We start from the raw sequence: 18,726 nt of genomic DNA, 5'->3' as shown, positions 1-18,726 counted from the left end.
TTTATAAGTTAGTTGAATGTCTCATTCAAGATGATTCAAAGCAAATTGTAGCTTCATTTTGGTTATTTAATGCCTTATTGTGTAGATAATTTGTTAGGCTCAATTGAAGCTTGATTAAAATTTATTAGTTTAATCATGTGAGAGAGAATGGCACATTTCTTACAGTACATTTTATAAATATGTCACAAATCAGAGGATCTCATATTTTCATTAAGAATTATAAAGAATTTGAGAGATTCATTACTTTTGTCTAACAAGCTCAGAACTGACAGAATAACAAACTTATTTAAATGTTCTCTATTATTATGTCTAAATGCTTCAAACATAAAATTAAACATTATTATAATTTGGTTAAATTTGAGGGTGAAAATATGCAATCAACTCTCACAGACAGGGGGAGAGTTTCAGATATGGAGCCATCTGATTGGCTGTAAGCTGTAGAAGGTTGAACGTAATTTTTGCCAATGGCCAATGACCGATCAGATGCCTCCCTCACCGTGGCTCAAATTGCTCTCCCTGCTCTTCTTTCCATATGATATTTAACACAATGGGAGTATATAGGTCTTTTAAAATATACTAATATAAACATTTTTTTTACAGAATTTCAGTCATTGTATTATTTCAGTTGCTGAACAAATGCAGTGCAATAATATTAATAATAATGATCATCTTCATAATATTTTCTTTTTTGTTTTAACAGGAATGCAAAGCAAAGACATGGAGGCCCAGTATAATTTTGAAAAGGGACACTCTAGTTATCAGGGAAGTTAGAGAAGACGACATAGGGAATTATACCTGTGAGCTGAAGTATGGAAGTTTTTTAGTGAGAAGAACCACCGAATTGACAGTCACAGGTATTTAGTATTCATTTTCATTCCTTTTGATCAATGTGAAAGTTTCAGACAAGGATATCTTTAGTTCAGTCTGAAAAGGTTACTGTATATTACAGTAGCTAATGGCTCGGAATTCATTGCAGTAAATGGTCAGCTTCATAAGTTATAGCACATTAATTGACTAATAACACGAAAACCACAAATATTATTCATTGTGCATTCATTAAAGGCTAATTCCAGTTTTGTACTGATGCTGCATCATTACACCGCTTATGCACACTGACATTATGACACATGAAATCCCCAGTGCTTATAGTAGCCATGCTGGGAATCCCATATGTCAGAATGTTGGCAAGCTAAAGCAATGGCATGACAAGGGAACAGTCAGGCCACATAGCTAGGCTGCAGTCTATGCAGCAGGTCTTGGCCTCCCTTTATGAAGACAATATATCTTCTGGAGTCCCCACAGAGCAGGCAATAAACCAATACATGACCAAAGTCCTATTCTTTCAACAATCTTACATTATTTTAATCTTATAATTAATATTAAATTTTATAATGGCATTGTTATAATTATATTTACTAACATTACAAGCAGGTGCAAATATTTTGCTCAGTCTCAGCAATCAATCAGCAAATACCTTTTCCAATGTTGAACAATGAAAATAAGTGGTTGATTCTTTTTTTGTTCAACATTTGCAGCCATGTTGTTAGATAGATTTCAGGATTCAGTTAATTTCCAGGCTTTCCCTGTGTTGTTCAGCTGATTTTGTATTACATGTACAACAACTGTCTGTTTATTGGGTAGGATGATATTCAGATGTAACTTCTGAGAACAACATTGCTTCTTCACTGTGTTCATTGGTTACATAAAACTCGAACTATAAAATATCTTGTGACTTTGCCATGGACATGTAACCTATCGTACTTTCGAAAATGAAAGACCAGTACGGAGTGTTTCTATTAAGTACCATAATTCTTTTATCTCTTTATTGAGTGTTTTTTATCACTTGTATTGTTTGAAAACAATTGTATAATGTCTAACTTCAGAATTGGCTATACAATAACAGCTTTATTATGTACAAGTGTGATACAACTTTTCTAGAACAAGCCACATTTATACCTGCAGATGAACGTTTGGGGACAATGTGTAAGGCAAAATACATATGAATCTCTAGGCATTGTTTGCTGGTGAGGATAAGGAATGACTTCTTCCTTCAACTATGCACCTGCAAATGGGCCATGCTTAGGTGTAGAGGTATTAATTTAGCATACCATTTAATAGATGGATATTTGTTACTCTAATGCAATCTATGAGCAAATCTTAAATTAAATAGTATAAGACTTGAGCAAAGAGCAGTGATGCAGGAACACCAGGGCTGCATGATAAGGGCAATTTTTATGGAACAAACGCAGCATAGAGCTTTGTATCATGGAGGAATAGGTGAAGGCTGGAAGTGAAAGTTCAAGCAATGGAGCCACATTTAGGTAGGATTATCAGCGCATCCTTTTAATTTCTGGCACGAATAAATGATACAAGTTTGTTTACTGATTGGAATAATTTTTATTCATACATGATTTTAATTAGCCATATAACCTTTATGATTTGCATGTGCCTAATTAAAGGGATGTGTTAGCAGTCCTAGAGAACGGGTAGTATTTAGAAATACAGAGAGCAGATCAAGGTAAAGGAATTAGAGAGTAAGGAAAGGTAGTTGGGGATGCAATCCTTATTATTAGGTGTCTTGTTGTAACTTACTGTTATGAATTTATGGTGGAAAAAAGTCCTCTGAGCCTGATTTGGAGACAGTCCCAGATAACTACAGCAAAAGACACCATTTAGTAAAATATAAGGAGGGAAGGAATAGAAGTAGATTGAGAATAGTTGAGAAGAGTTAAAGCAATGGAGTTAAGGACAAGATAAATGCCAGTCATTTATAAAGCTGCACAATGTAAACAGTTTTACTTCCACTTTTATGAATTTATGCACCTCTTTCAGTGAGATTGTACATGGCGTAGCACGTCAGTGGAGGTGAATTCAGGAATGCATAAGTTTGCTCCTTCTGATGGAAGGAGGTGGGTGGATCATAACAATTCTTGCTCAATCGTATCTATCCACAGTTATGCACCTCATATTGCTCCCGGATGCAAATACAACATTTCACATTGTGTGACAATATATTTCATTCAGCTTCAAGGAATGGAGACTATGCATTTAGGGAGGCTTTCCTCGTTTAGTAGGTGATGGTGGGATGTTTTAAGTTGCTCAAAACAAATTGATTTCTGAGGTGCAATTGTCCAGGTATCAACCAATACTCTACTTTCAGTTATGCACTTTTTATGAAAAGGCACATTTAATGGCACATAAAGGCCAAAATAATTAAAAACATTAAAATGCAGAAAAGTGACACATGAAATAAAAACATTCCCAATATCTATTTAACATTTAACATATAAATAAGTCCCAAACAAGCAGTATATCAGAAAAATTGAAAACAATTTAATTAAATGATCAAAAAATGATAGTAGGCAGGGCTTTGAAGTGACAACAGCTAGCAATGTCGTACAGCAATTCCGCCAAATCATTGTTTGAGCCGCCTGAGCGACTCAGGCACTGAACAGAAAATGTGTATGCAGGCACACAGCTGTCAAAAGCACAAACCTTATGAGTTGTGTGTCCGCTGTTTTTGTAAACAACCCTTGGAGAGTTGGATAAAAATACAAAGAAACAAGAATATAAAGTCCAGGCTGCGGTGTATAGGGAATTAGACCAAAGTCTGGGAAAACAGAGAAACTTATAAAGAGAAATAAAGATCAAGGGACACTGGAAGTATAAAAGCAAGTAATACAGGGCAAGAGATAAAAAATGCATTAAGCAACAGAGAATTTGTGGGTCTATGCTCCTACCCTAAAATTATACTTTCGAGCTTTGTGTGTTTGTGTGCTCTTCACAAAAGTAGACATCAGCAGTGTTAACATTTTAAGATGTCACTGCAGAAATAACTCTTTTTTTTCCTCAGTGACAGCAGTTTATTTATGACAAGCTGAAATACATCCTAAGCTCACAATTTGCTGCACAGAACATTTTAGCATTTCCACAAATCCATCACTAACCGAAATAAAGCACATAGAAAAATGAAAGTTGCCACTGGTTAAACTCGCTCTAGCAGTTATATTTATTTTTCAATGTTGCACTAATAAACGAAGATCCTTTGATAATGGTGGGTAATACCCACCTGTCAGATTACTGCAATTGCTTTGGATTGTAAAATAAATTCTAGAAATCAATCATAGTCTAAAAGATATCCATTTTAGTATCAGCTCATATTTTTTTCCAGTATATTAAATTAATTCATGTTGCAGCTAGGTCTATCTAATTATTGTGTAGTGATTAGACAAAATGGTACACATCAATATATATTTTTCAGCTCATTTTAATATGCTGGTGCTAACATATGCAGTTCATTTTTATTTGATTCCTATCAGCTTGCTGTCAGTTATGGTGTTCAGCAAATGATATATGCATTTAGGCAAGGACAGTCATAAATCCTCTAGATATTTATAATCCAGTTTGCTATGGTATATGTTCCCATAATAGATATTTTACTCATGTTCCAATGCTACCATCTGTGAAGAGAAAAACGAATTGTCATCAGAAAATCAAAAAGGCATATCGTTGTAGAACAGAGGGAAATATTATTTTGCACTTTGATCGAATGCCTAATTGCAATGTTCTTAGGTAATGCCATTTTGTGAATGCTCAGCTATTGAATAGATTCTGCAGGCAGTTAGGCACTGAAATGGGATCATTGCTAAGATTTGTATATGAAACTAAAACCAAGTGTGCCTTTTGCTTTTAGAATGAACTACACTGACAAAAATGAGAATGCGAGAATTGAATGATTGGTTAATATTGTAGGACGCGTAATATTATGAGACGACATGTCACCTCATGACGTATGTGCTTTAGCTATGTGGTGACCCAGAAGGACTTCACTGGTCATGTGCCGTATATGCACACTCAGGGGTATATTTACTAAACGGTGGTTTTGAAAAAGTGGAGATGTTGCCTATAGCAACCAATCAGATTCTAGCTATAATTTATTTAGTGCATTCTACAAAATGAAAGCTAGAATCTGATTGGTTGCTATAGGCAACATCTCCACTTTTCCAAACCCGCCGTTTAGTAAATCTACCCCTCAGAGTGCTTTAAAGGGGGCCTTGAAAGCACGGGCTGTTCTGGCCGTAGTTATGCCACTGTGTCTAAAGTGTCATAAAATGGTATACTTATTGTAGGCTCTCTACTGTTTGATAATACTACGATACAAGAGAGATGAATGGAGGTAAGGTTTTTCACTGAAGCCTATAAATCTCTTGTCATTACACCCGAGAAAAGAGAACAGACAAACCCAATCTCCCTATCTATCTAATTATTACATAAAGAAAAACTCAATCTCCCTAAGTATTTATTACATAGAGAAAAGCCCAGCCTCCCTATCTACCAAGGGATACCACTGTGCAATCGCTAGTAGTAGCCCCCACTGGTGAAGAGACTTATGGGTTTCTCTGGTGAATGCCATTTCAAGATGGTGATAGCAAAGGAGATTCATAGAAAATCTTATTTATATAAATAGAGCTAATTGGAATGCCAGTCAATTCATTAAATTCAGGGCTCTCAGTTACACTGTGCATGCTTGGGCTGGCAATCAGAGTCACTCATACGCAGATGCACCTAAGACTAAACAAGCAAAGTGGTAATTCTACATTTAGCACTGCCAGCCTGTTTCGCTGGGCATCTGAGAATCATTCAGGTGATCTGGTGATATTTTCGTAGCGAATTGTAATTACTGATTTTCCACTGTTGAAAAGCGGTGATGGAAAATCTCTGTTTTCGATGCATAATAAATAAGGACCTAGAGGTATACTTCCGAAATTGTAAATAATGTGAAGATTATTTAGATCTGTTCCCCCCATAATTGTATGCACATGCTTCATATGACAAATGTGTTTTCACATGGAAATGAAAACAGCATTTTATATATATGCATATATATATATATATATATATATATATATATATATATATATATATATATTTATTTATATAATTACTTGTTTATGAGTAGCTGTACTGGTATACACATTCTGTTTATAAAAAAAAATCAAACATTGTTCCACTCTTAATGTTTCCATAGCAACTAGTTCTTGTACAGTTTTTATACAATCTTTAATCTTTTTTTCTCGTGTAATCTGTTTTGTTGAGTATTCTGTTTATAGAGGATTTTTCAAACTAGAGACAAACATTTTGAAAGTAATTATAATTCCATAACGCATGAAGAAAAATAGATCTTGAAAAAAGAACATACTGTATTTTAGGACACAGATAATAGAATAATAGAGAAACTTTTTTTGTGTACAAAAATATAAACTGAGAGTATTTACTACAAATATATCTCAGTTGTTTAAAGAAGCGAAAAGGATAACTGATGTTAGGTAAGATAAAATAAAAAAATAAAATAAGAAAAATGTACTCAACTCTCTCTTAGTCCTTTGTCTGGGCGGGCCGTCCAGTGGCTGTAACAGTTTGCATAGGAGATATTCTCTCTTAGGGTGAGTATTTTGATAAATCCTAGAAGCTTTGTCAAGTCCCCTCCCTTTGATATTTACATTAATCCCAGTGGGATGAAAGATAATTGACCTAACCCCACTCAAAACTACTACATTTTTATTTTAAGTTGGGGTTATTGTAATGAAGCCAAGTTTTAATACTGCTTGTGAAGTTTGGATGTACAGAAAGTTGCACTGTTCACTTTTACTATGATTTCTGCTACAGCATTTTCCTTAGAGAAATGAACTCAATCTTTGCAGTGTGATATTGGTATGAATCTAGGAATAGAATGCTACCATTCCCTTTTTACCTAGCAACTCAGTAGATAAAAACAGCACATTAAAAAGAGAACTTTCATTTTGTTAACATGCAAAAAGTAATACTGTTCTTTGAGGACATGATCAGTTTTCTCTTTCACGGTAGAGGTCAAATGCCTTAAATCTGATGTAGTTCATACTTGCCAACTTATGGCAAGTATGATCCGGGAGCCTGCCGGGGAAGGTGGGCGTGCACGGTGTGGGGCTCCGAAAATTCCCGGTGAATCGCAGCATTTTGGACCCAATTCTGCCAACTTCACTAGGAAGTGGGCAGATCCGGGAGAATGCCACACTCTACCGGGAGTCCAGAATACTCACGCAAAATGCGGGAGTAGTTGGCAAGTATGATGTAGTTGCATTACACAACCACATCATATAAAGGGGTACATTTATGAATATTGGTGCACAGCTAACTGTGCATTCAACATTTATAAGAATTGTAGGCAATATTTATAAATGAAATGCACAATAAATAGTTTGTGATCTGGTACTATAATTTTTTTAAATGTATTACAAAATTAAGTGAATATTCTTAATTTCTCCTTCAGAAACAACAAAAGCCACATAGAACAGTTTTACGGGTCTCCTGCATTGATTTTTAGAAATAGTGATGCAAATCACTATTTTTGTGATTTTACAGGTCAATTTCCTAATCACGAAATTTATTAAAGGGAAACAGACCTATAAACTGCTGGAAAAAATTAACCATATATTGCAAAATAGACCAGGTGAATAAAGGAAATCTTCATTTATTAAATCAATATTGCAAGTCACCAAAAATGTTTACACTGGTTTCAGACACTTGCGATTAGCTCAAGACAGAAAAAAAGCTTTTATCTCTTGTAGGAATTACAAAGTAAGTGACTCCTTATTCTGGTCTTCTTATGTGGGATTCTGCATCTTTCCCTGGTGGATGGGTGCTGTTCTAGAAATTGGACCATGGTAAATTATCTCCTTTTCCTTTCCTTTCTAGTATATATAAAGATTAAAGTGAATAGACCCTTAAATGTCAATGGTGTTTTCCCAGGTGCTCTAATTACTCTATTGAAATGAATGGATGTATTGAAAGTGCTGATTATAGAATAGACATTTGAAAGCTCTTACAGTCGTCTGGTAAATTCCAAATGATCCTGCATTTTTTTTTTCAATGACGACAGGTTTCTCAGCAGCATTGCTGATTTCAGCACATCAATAGGGGTTCAAAATCTCTAAATAAGTGGTCAATCCATTTGTTAACACTATGATTATGCTCAATATCATGTAGCATTAATGTCGATTAACCCTCAATTAAAGACTTTTGAATCTATATTGATTTGATAAAAGAAACAATTAACACTGCAGGGGTCACCAGGCACATGGAAAAATTTGCACACAAAAAATCTAGGATAATTTTGAATTCACTTGACAAATGTCAGCCTATTCTATAATAAGCTAGTAATGAAAAACTCAGTAGATGGAGCTATTCCCATTCATTTTAATGGACCCATTTGTTTAAACAGGGGGGGCATCATTGAAATAAATTGAATGATAAAATATCTGATATTTTTAAATATCACTGGTGAACTTGTCATATTTAAATTTGCATAGATTGCTAAAAATCACTGTTTAGTGAATTAGATAATTGGGAGAAAAAAATATTGATGTCTATCTGTGATGTATAGCGATATTGATCACTTTAACAAATGTTTAGTAGCCCGCTCCCAGGGGCAAACGCAGGATTTGTAGAGGGGGATTGACATGCCACCAGTGGGCTTGACCAGCATGTATGGAGGCATCGCTATAATTTAAGATAGTGCTTGGCTGCTCTCCAACTCTTCTTATCCCCATAGTATACATGGACAATGGTGCACGTAGCTGTCCATTTTCAAGCAGAGCCGTGTGAAACGGGAGCAGGGTCCAGCCACCTCAAGTATACAGTGCCCCAGGCTTGGAGGGGGGTTTCCGGGCACTAGGAACCCCCCCCCCCCCTCTCGGTTTGCCTATGCCTCCCCCATTAGTGTATAAAGCAGGTACCATTTAGGCTTGCTGTGACACCAATGTCTGTGAACCTTTGTGTGAATCACCAATAAAAATGTTGTACATGTTTTTTTTAACCTAGGAGACTACATACCAGGCTCTGATTCTGGTTTCTACACTGCACCCAAATTAATATGCATAGGGAGTCAATGCCTCCTAAGTTGTCTTTAAATGGCAGCATATTGTTTGGGATGCAGCAAGTAGCATGCTAGCCATATTTAATTTGGTATGAACAATCACTGTAATATGAGGTATGTTGTGTTTTTTGCGAAAGATGAACCACCTAGTTCAGCAGCTGTGCTTTGTTGGGACATGAGAGGCAATTATAAAAAAAAAATCAAATGTTGGCAAAGAAAAAAAAATAAACAATAACAAAAACAACAAAGCAACATCTCTTCACTTCATCTTTGACTATGGCCAGCATGGATTATCATTGCAAAAATATTTTCCACAGTGATTTGACTCATGGGAAGATTTACAATTTTAATAGTACAGTAGTTACATTTTCAGCTTTTTAATTTGCACATCTCCTAATAATGGTTCAAACAAAAAATATGTTTATAAATATTCTTAAAGGGTATAAAATAATTGGTAGCATGAATTTGTTCAATTACTTGTCATTTTTTACTTTTTTTGAATACAATTAGTTGTAAAAAAAAACTTTTTAAAAGGACAATGTAGTTCCAAAATTTCATTGCGATTTTCGTAAACTGATTTGGCAGCTGATTCAGTGTAGAAACTAAAAATGAACGAATATGCTATCATCTCTGCTCCAATACAATCCAAAATGGAAGAATCTTTAGCTATGTATTCCACACAGATGCATAAACCTTGTGGAAAACACAGGCTAACATTACTGAATCATGTAACCCATACTTGTCCTGGAGACTCTTGAATTCCAGGTAGGTCTCCCAGACTCCTGGGAGATCAGGCAAATCTCCCGCATCCTGCTCACTTCCTAGTGAAGTGGGCAGAATGGGAGCCTCACTGATGTGATTTGTGGTGAATGGCATCATTTTGGCACCACCCCCTGTCGCTTTCGTTGTAGGAGGGCCAAAAACAACTCAACTTGCCATGCCCCGCCCCCTCCCACCCTCCCACCACGCCCCCCTCCCAGAGGTCAAAATCTCAATGTTGGCAAGTATGATGTAACTACTGTGATGGGGCACTAGGATGCAGAGACATTTCCCTCTTTCAGATCATAATACTGTATATTACCTTGTCATATGACCTTGTCATATGACCTTGTCATATGACCTTGCACAGAAGGCCCCTTGATACTTGCTAATAACATGCTTATATTTTATTCAGAGTGGTATCAGAGGCAGAGGATAATAGACATGCTTTTGGCACAGTCATGTCTTATTTTAGTGTAATGCCAAACTGATACTGCCATGATTTAACTAATAAAACAGTATCTCAATTTCTTTTATTCTAATGTACTTCATTGATGCTATATAAACATACATATTCAATGGCTACCTAACAGCGGGCTGTAAGGGCTTCCTACAGTGAGAAAATCAAGCTCTGAAGAATTCTGCTATTAAAACCACGAGGGACAGCCTGCAAACATTATGACACTGTCATAAGCTTTCACTCAGCGTGAGATTATTTCCACACGCCATAAGAGCATGTGCCACAAACTAATGCACTTCTGCGAGGCTTATGCTGGCATGATGTAAAAGGCTGACAGGAGGAGATGAAGTTATGGAATAATTTATGCTGAGTGGTTCTGGCATTTCATAAAAATAAGCTTTATTTTTAAAGTCAATATACATCCAAAATGTACTGCACTTCTTAGGAACGTTGCTGTATCTACTGACGAAAAAAAATCTAAATAGGATGTTTTATAGTTACAGTAAGTTAATGAGCTTTCAATTTAATATAACACATACAAATGTTTATAATAAAAGACCTTTGTTTGTTTTGGCAGAATTATCATGTTTTATATATAACAGCTGTCATGAATCCGACATAATTAATTGCCATCCTTTACCCTGGCACTATAATCTTCCTTCGGTCATGGGCATGTGTTCCAAGATAAAGATAATCTTCATCTTCAAGAGTTACAACCCCATCCTCAGCATCCTTTCAGTGCAGCTTTATTATGATAATGTTTTATTGCATAAATCCACCAAAATACCAAATCCAATACAAGGGACAGAAAGTATGGGCAAACTGTCCTTACAATGGAGGTATATTAATACCATATTCAATAAAATAGCACCACTTACATAAAAATAAACTGGTGAAAACAGAGGGGTTATAGTGGTGTTTTTTTCTGCCTCCTCCAGTTTCATAGACATCCCCAACATGCAGATGTATATTTCATGCAGACATGTTATAATTTAAAAATATAATATAATCACACTTAGATAATGATTGTCAGACACCCAGGGTAATTTTGAAAACTGCAAAACTGTGTGCCAAAGCAGTCTATTTACTATTACATGACTACAAAGCAGGTTTACTATGGCTGCTTATTGCCACGATTTACTTAGAAAATATCACAAAGGCAACAGCCAGATGATACTGGCTGTCAACGTTAAAAGAACTCTACCACTTTGCCAACCAGTCTTCCTTGCATCTGCTTTGCCATTTCACGTATGTGCAGTGGAACTAGAGGTCCTGACTTGAGTTTCCAGTTGCATTAACAAAAGAAAAAAAATGAATCAAATATATGAACAATAGATTTTTTAAAAAAACGCATTTATTAAACAAAGTATTTTCCTATCATTTACTTCTGCTATCACCATCCTGAGACGTAAATGTACCGCTACTGTACTTGTTAAATTGGTTCCTCATGCTTTCCATGGGCAAGCTTTTACTACAAAGAACCAGCCAAAGTGATATCCGGCAATATCCGGCTTTAACTATCTCTGTCAGGGATGGTTTGAATGATAGGAGGAAGCCGAATCTCAAGCAAAAACATGTGTTTTCCCCTCATATAGGGATTTTCTCTAATTATTAAATATACCTGTAATGCACAATTTATGCTTTGTGATATCATGCTATTATTGAGCCAATGTACCCAATTTAATGGCAAAAATACGAAATTAGAAGTTGAAAATGGCGGTGTCTGTAGAAGTGCACAGTTTTTCATGTTCTGATGGGAGTATCATTACGGATATCCCTTCACACTGTGTAATGAATATTTTCATTTTGCATTTTTCTTATGCAAATAATAAGGGATGAATGCACAGATGACCAAAATTATCTAAAGTGGTGTGTGAACAATTTGCCTCCTTCAGCATTTGGCTGCGGAATATTTCACACTTACGAGAAAGAATTCTAGATATATTACTTGTTCCGCCCAAATTTCCCGTCCTACCCCAACCCGCAGCAGAATTAATTGACCGTCTTCGTCCCAGCTCTAGATACAAAATGCAATTTACAAATGCAGTGTGAAATTCCGTACAGAGAAGTGGACCAAGATTGTATTGCAGGAAATTTGCACCTCTGCAAAACTTCTTATTCTACTGTGAAATTAATTCTGTGTGAAAAATTCACCCACATTCGGTCATCTCTAGATGAATGTATGTTTTTTAATAAGATATCTATTATGGTGATAGAAAATCTGTTTGCACAGGTCACCATTTAGTACAGTTTAATTGTTTCCTTTCACTTTCCAAATTCACCTGTTCATCTGTCATTGTTCATAGCCAGTACAGAGGATTAACATAAAGCCTTATAAGTTCCTTTGTGCTGGGGCACAGAGAAGCATGGAACATTTTTGAAATTTGTGTCCCTGCCACTACATCAACCGAATTGAAAATGCTGACAGCCAATTTCGAAAAAATAGCGCAAGTGTTCCAGACATATTTTCCACATACATATCAATTTTGACAACATAAAGCATTTTTTGCAAACTTGGTTTATCCACATTTGGGGTCATTTACAAGAGGAAAAAAAAAATAAAGATCCTGGTTTAGTATATTTCTGATTCCACCTACTTGTGCTTTGTATGCAAACATAAAATATAAACTACCTTACATTGAAAACATTTTTTCCGCATTGTCTTTAGTTAAATGGACACCATAAAGGGAATATTTCCTTACTTGTTAGCCAGAATATTCTCAAACTGGTTCATATAAGTGCACTCACATACACACACACATATCTATATATAGATAGATAGATAGATAGATATCGATATATATAGATATAGATATATATGCATTTATATTTATATATTTTTTAGTACTTACGTGAACCACAATATTTAGGTGTGCATAATATTAAGACAGATTAATATTTTGTCTGAGTGATTACCCTGGTCTACATTTTGTGGGGGGGATATCTATTGAACAGAGACTTCCGCATAGCATTCTACATATACTGTGTGCCTATTGTATGTATAATTTAAGTTTGAACATGTAAATAGTGAGGTGCACATACAGAGTAATTAATGTTTATATTCATCTTGCTCTGAAATTGTTTATAACTCACCAACAGCATTGATGAATAGTTAACCAAACATGCAACTTTCCTAGCAATATCTAGTATAAATAAATCTTTTAAGCTTTTAAGTTCAAACGGTTTAATGTTTTGAATGGGAGGCACTGTTGATTTGTTTTAAAAAATGGTTTTATAGATAAATAATGCAAGCATTTGTGTAGTAAATAGCAAAACGGACCTGATTCATTAAGGAACGCAAACTTCGACTTTTTTGCGTATAATCCGCAAATTTGATCTGTGCATACCCAGAACCGGATCATTCACAATAAACAGAGCAACATTAAATTAATTTGTGTATGCAAAGGACACTTACTACAGCTTATGATTGCTGGGAGAGAACAGAGCGGGGAAGGGGCGTTTGCCTGTAGTCAATGTACAGTAAGCGCGTGCCAAACTGGAGCGCACGCAACCACGTCCAATTCAAGCTTCTGGCATCTCAAAGATATTTGTTTTTCTGTTGTACCTCTTGCTACAGCTACAGGGATAGTCTAACTCCTGACTACTAGTGCTGACAGTTGCAAATGCATGCTATAACATGTGTGCAATCAGGAAAATATATTTAAAAAACATATATCTAATATATATAAGCCTAGCGGCATGTGTTAGTCTGTGTGTGGAAAAAAAAAGAACAAGCTGCAGCGCCACCTGCTGGGCGGAGTTATACACTGACCTACTAAATTCTTAGCATTATCTAATATAAAAATTAAAATAGTGAAGTCAGTTAACTTCCATCATCCCCCCTTCCCCCCGTGGGAGGGGTAGTAAAGGCTAAATTTACAAGTTGAGGGCTCAAACTCATTTTCGTGAGGTAATTTTACCTCATGAACACACATTAAAAAGGGCGCTTACGTCGGGAAGTAACGCTCTTCCCCTGAGGAGGCCTGGGCTAGGCCCAAATGCATGACAAGAACCTTTTTAAGACCTTAAGTAGCTTGATTTGACTAGAATGCATGAGTATAATGCACGGGTTAACTTGTATAATATATATATATATAAACATATATATTTTATGGTCAGTAGATATTAAGAACATCCTAATACATGCATTTCATGGCATACAAAATTATATTTAAACACTTTTTTTTAACTGTTTTATCATTATTGCCTATATTATTACCAGGTGACATTATTATTTTTTTCACTGTGCGTCCTTTTGCCAATTTATATTTCACATAGATATTGGACGTATCCTGCAATGTCTTGTGTAGTAGAAGCTGAGCAGAGCTACACCCGAAGTCATCAGCTCCTTGTTGAAATCCCGGCGTGCATATGCCCTAATTCCGTGCGATTATAAACAAGCACATTGCGTGCATTAAGGAATCAGGCCCAACGTGTTCATTAAATTCAACTTAACACAATTCTACTAGTTAGAATAGTAGTCATATAAGCAAAACAAAAAGGTGTAATAAAGAAATATAGTAAGTATAAAAAAAAATGCAATCATAATTTACCAGCTATACCAAATGCTTATTTTTCAATACCAGAACAGCTATCAATTTTACTGTGTTGTTTGCCCTTTCCCGTTGTTAGACTACTGCCCTTTCTCATTAAAATTGGCTGATGCCAGGTATTAATACTGTTGGCCTTTTATCTATGGAAACATATTTTCCAGCTTTTTACTATTTTCATGACATTTCTCTTAGTACCCTTAGTACGATCAGTATCTATTCTATCTGAAATATGCCACCAACTCAGCCACTGGGATCAATTTCCCTCTTGCTATGACATTGGGTTTAAAGCCTTATCTAAATTGCAAAATGTGCATTAGTTACAGTGGCATCACATGATCTCTTCTAAAAAGGAGGATTTAAATCACTACACAGGAACAAATCCATATGCCAGTGCCTAGTTTATAATTCAATATTTAGTATTTGTAGAGCTGAAATGTAAATTATCTTCTGAAATGTAAACAGCTTAGTGGTTTATATAAATTTATAGCACAAGCGTTTTTAGGTGAAACGTAAAATTTGATGGCAGAAAAGAAGAAATTGTTTTATCTAGTAAGCCCATTGTGTTTTCTAGATTAGTTTGTGTGTTTTAGTTATTTATTATTTATTATATTTTGTATTTTTTATTGGAGACTGAGATTACATTAACAATAGCCTTGTGCACGTCCCATATATTTTAATTTATTTTACTGTACATGTCCCTAGCACCACTGCTAGAAGATAATGTTCCATTGATCTATCATCCTTTCTCTATTTCCTTATATTACCTTTCAGTCTACCTCCCTCCAATTTCAAACTATGGTCTCTCTTGTAATGTGAAATATATAAAGGAAGGGACTGCGCTCACACCGATCGAAAGAAGCTGCTGTTAGTCTTCATATGTTGAAGCAATTTATTTATTAGCTTTGGTTGCAAAAAGCTATCAATGGAAAAAATGGCTTTGCAGGTCAGCTAAAAGGCTAACCAGTTTCATGCCTGCTATGGCACTTCCTCAGAGGCATAATAAAGAAACTGTTTAAAATATTTGCAGTGCCTGCCTTTGAATGATGTGACATTTTGCATAGCTTAAGGGCAGTTGACCTTGACCCCACTGTACCACAAGGCAGGGATTATTAAGTAGGTGGAGCCAATGATTAGCTCACCACTACAAGGGCAAAGAAAGAGCTATATGGTTTGAGACAATTGCACGATTGAGAGTCTGTCTCTAAGAGTGCTGATATCATCACATATCACACGTTCACTGAATATGAAATTGTGTATAGAATTCCAACTGCACCTGTCATCATTTGCATACATACATTGTGAGATACCCCCAAAGAGAGGGTCCTTCCCAGTACTAGAAAGAAGTACCTAATAAAGTGGCCACTGAGTTAGGTACTCCTTTATAGTACTGGGTAGGACCCTCTCTTTGCCCGCAGAACCGCCTGTATACTTTGTGGCATGGATTCTTTAGAGATCCTAGTTCATGTTGACATGATAGCATCACACGGCTGCTAAAGATTTGCTAGTTGCAAATTCATGCTGCAAATATCCTATTCCGCCACATACCAAAATTCTCTATTGGATTGAAATCTGGTGACTGTGGATGTCATTGGATTATACTGATTTTATTGTCATGTTCATGAAACATGCTTGAGATGACATGACGTGCTTTGTGACATGACACATTCTCTTGCCGGGAAGTAACCATTAGAAGATGGGTAGAGTGTGGCCCTAAAGGGACGCAAATGGTCAGCAACAATACTTAGATAGACTGTGTTAAACAATGCTCAGTTGGTATTATAAGGCCTAATGTGTACCAAGAAAACATTCCCCACTACATTACACTACTACCACCAATCAGCACCATTGACACAAGGCAGGATACATCTATAGCATATACAAAAGGTCAATAATTCTGCGCTGAGGTTCCACAAAAAACACATAAAATAAATATATATTAATTAAATTAATGTTACCAAACTGGAAAGAAAGCAACAAGAGGCTTTGAGAATATCACCACGTTTGAATTTAAGTATTATCCATTTTTTATATATTTATTTTATATGTTTTCTGTGGAACCTCAGCGTAGAATTATTGACTTTTTGTATATGTCATAATTTCTTGACTCTAGTGTGGTGTCTATGGTACAATATCTCTGCAGCAGTGGTCTGTGGAGCGCGGTAGGGCATTCTTATATATTTTATTTGAACAGGATACATCTATGTATTCAATTTGTTTATGCCACCTCTGCATGTAGCAGCAGATATTGATATTTGTCAGACCAGGTGACGTTTTTCCAATCTTCATAGCCAGTTTTGGTGAGCCTTTGCCCACTGTAACCTCAGTTTCCTGGTCTTAGGGGACAGGAGTGGAACTCGGTGTGGTATACATATATATATATATATATATATATATAAATCACCTTAGAGAAAACTTTTGCCCAGGCCATTATTTTTGCAGAACAGCTGCAATTTTCAAGTAAAGAATAAGTAAACTTCAATATAGTTAAAATATCAACAACAATTAATCTATCCGTATGAACGTATTTAGCTAATTTTCTATAATTTAATGTAATAACAGAATCAAGTACTAACTAGATATAAGCACACACACATATATATATATATATATATATATATATATATATATATATATATATATATATATATGTATATATAATTATATATAACAAAACAATTTTTTTATGTATTTATTGTAAGTTTAAGTTTTTATCTGTTGTTTGTTTCATTTTATTTTTCCAGTTCAAATATAAAATAAAATTGTGTCGGCCTAGAGATAACTGTTTTAAGATGCATTGTGCATTTTATCACGTTCATGGCTTGAGGAAATATCCATCTTTAAAGATAAAAAGAGTCCCAGAGCTCGCAAGATATACTGATGGTTGGTGATCCTTAATCTGTCATATCATAGTGCTTAATGCATCACAGGTTGCCCCTTTTCAATTTGAAGCTACAAATGTAATGATAATACTCAGTATAATGTTGCTATGAGAATGAATGACAATGTCCTCAGCAAAATATGAGCCTAAAAAGAACTGTCAAAAATAAAGCAAATGATTAATTTTGGACCATACTTTTCTCCATGGTTTTTGTGTCAGGTTCCAGACATGTCCTTGTTTTTTTAAAATCTTCTCTACTTGCCAGATTGTTGTCAGAATATTACTTGATGTTATGTGTTTATCTTTGTTGAGGGTCGTGTCAACATCCTGTCTCTCATGATGATTGTAAATGAGGTAGAACCTGGTGAAGAACATGTTTTCTGCCCTAAGATGAGACTTGGAAGATATTATTGTAATGCAGAATTGGTTTTTAATATTAAAATGACAAGAACATACATAAATTATAATATGTAATAATAATAATAATAATAATAATAATAATAATACAAATAATAATATCTAGCTATTTACTCTTTAACATGTTTTAAGACACAATAAACTACACAATTTACATTTTCACATCTAAAACATAAGCAAAATGCGTAGTTTAGAGTTACTCTGACATTTCACTGCGATTCTGTTAAAAATTACATTTTAATAGGGTTTAACCCACATTTGCCTTCTCTCCCATAATGTCTGGGAGGCTCACAAGTCCTCACAGACTCTCAGAAGAGCAGGCACTCGCCTAAATGAAGCAATCTGTGTCATTAAGCCTCACCCCTGTTGCTCAATGACACAAATCGTGTCAGTGGTGGGGGCTACTATGTTGAAGCAACTGCGCCACCACGCCCCCTCCCACACTTGAAACTATCTCCTCATCTCGGGATAGCTAAAGTTACATTACATCACAAACATTTAGGAGAGTGTCCTAATGCATGTAAACCAGGGTAAACATGTTAAATATTCAGTAAAATAAGTTTGTGTGTTTGTGTGAGTAATAATATGGTGCAATTTTGCGCAAATTCAGCTTTGCTGTAGAATCGAACATTTTGCAGAGATGTGATGCAAGTTCCACTTTTACTTTGCCATTTCATGGAATCTGTACTGTGTCTGTTAATTTGCTTGTTACACAAATTATAGTTTATAAATAAAGCTGGGACAATGA

At 35.4% G+C, this 18,726-nt stretch overlaps 1 protein-coding gene across 1 annotated transcript in view; it reads left to right on the top strand.

Moving 5' to 3' along the window:
• The window catches only part of IL1RAPL1 (interleukin 1 receptor accessory protein like 1), a 1,105,500-nt gene that overhangs the window by 667,402 nt on the left and 419,372 nt on the right, over positions 1–18,726 (top strand). The window contains exon 5 of the mRNA XM_075196513.1: positions 701–854. Coding sequence (XP_075052614.1) covers positions 701–854 — 154 coding nt within the window. The remainder of the gene's footprint in view (positions 1–700; positions 855–18,726) is intronic.

Source organism: Mixophyes fleayi, chromosome 2 (assembly GCF_038048845.1).
Source record: "Mixophyes fleayi isolate aMixFle1 chromosome 2, aMixFle1.hap1, whole genome shotgun sequence".
NCBI classification, from domain to species: Eukaryota; Metazoa; Chordata; class Amphibia; order Anura; family Limnodynastidae; genus Mixophyes; species Mixophyes fleayi.
The sequence above is the reverse complement of the archived record's forward strand: the minus strand, read 5'-3'. Positions and strand labels throughout refer to the sequence as shown.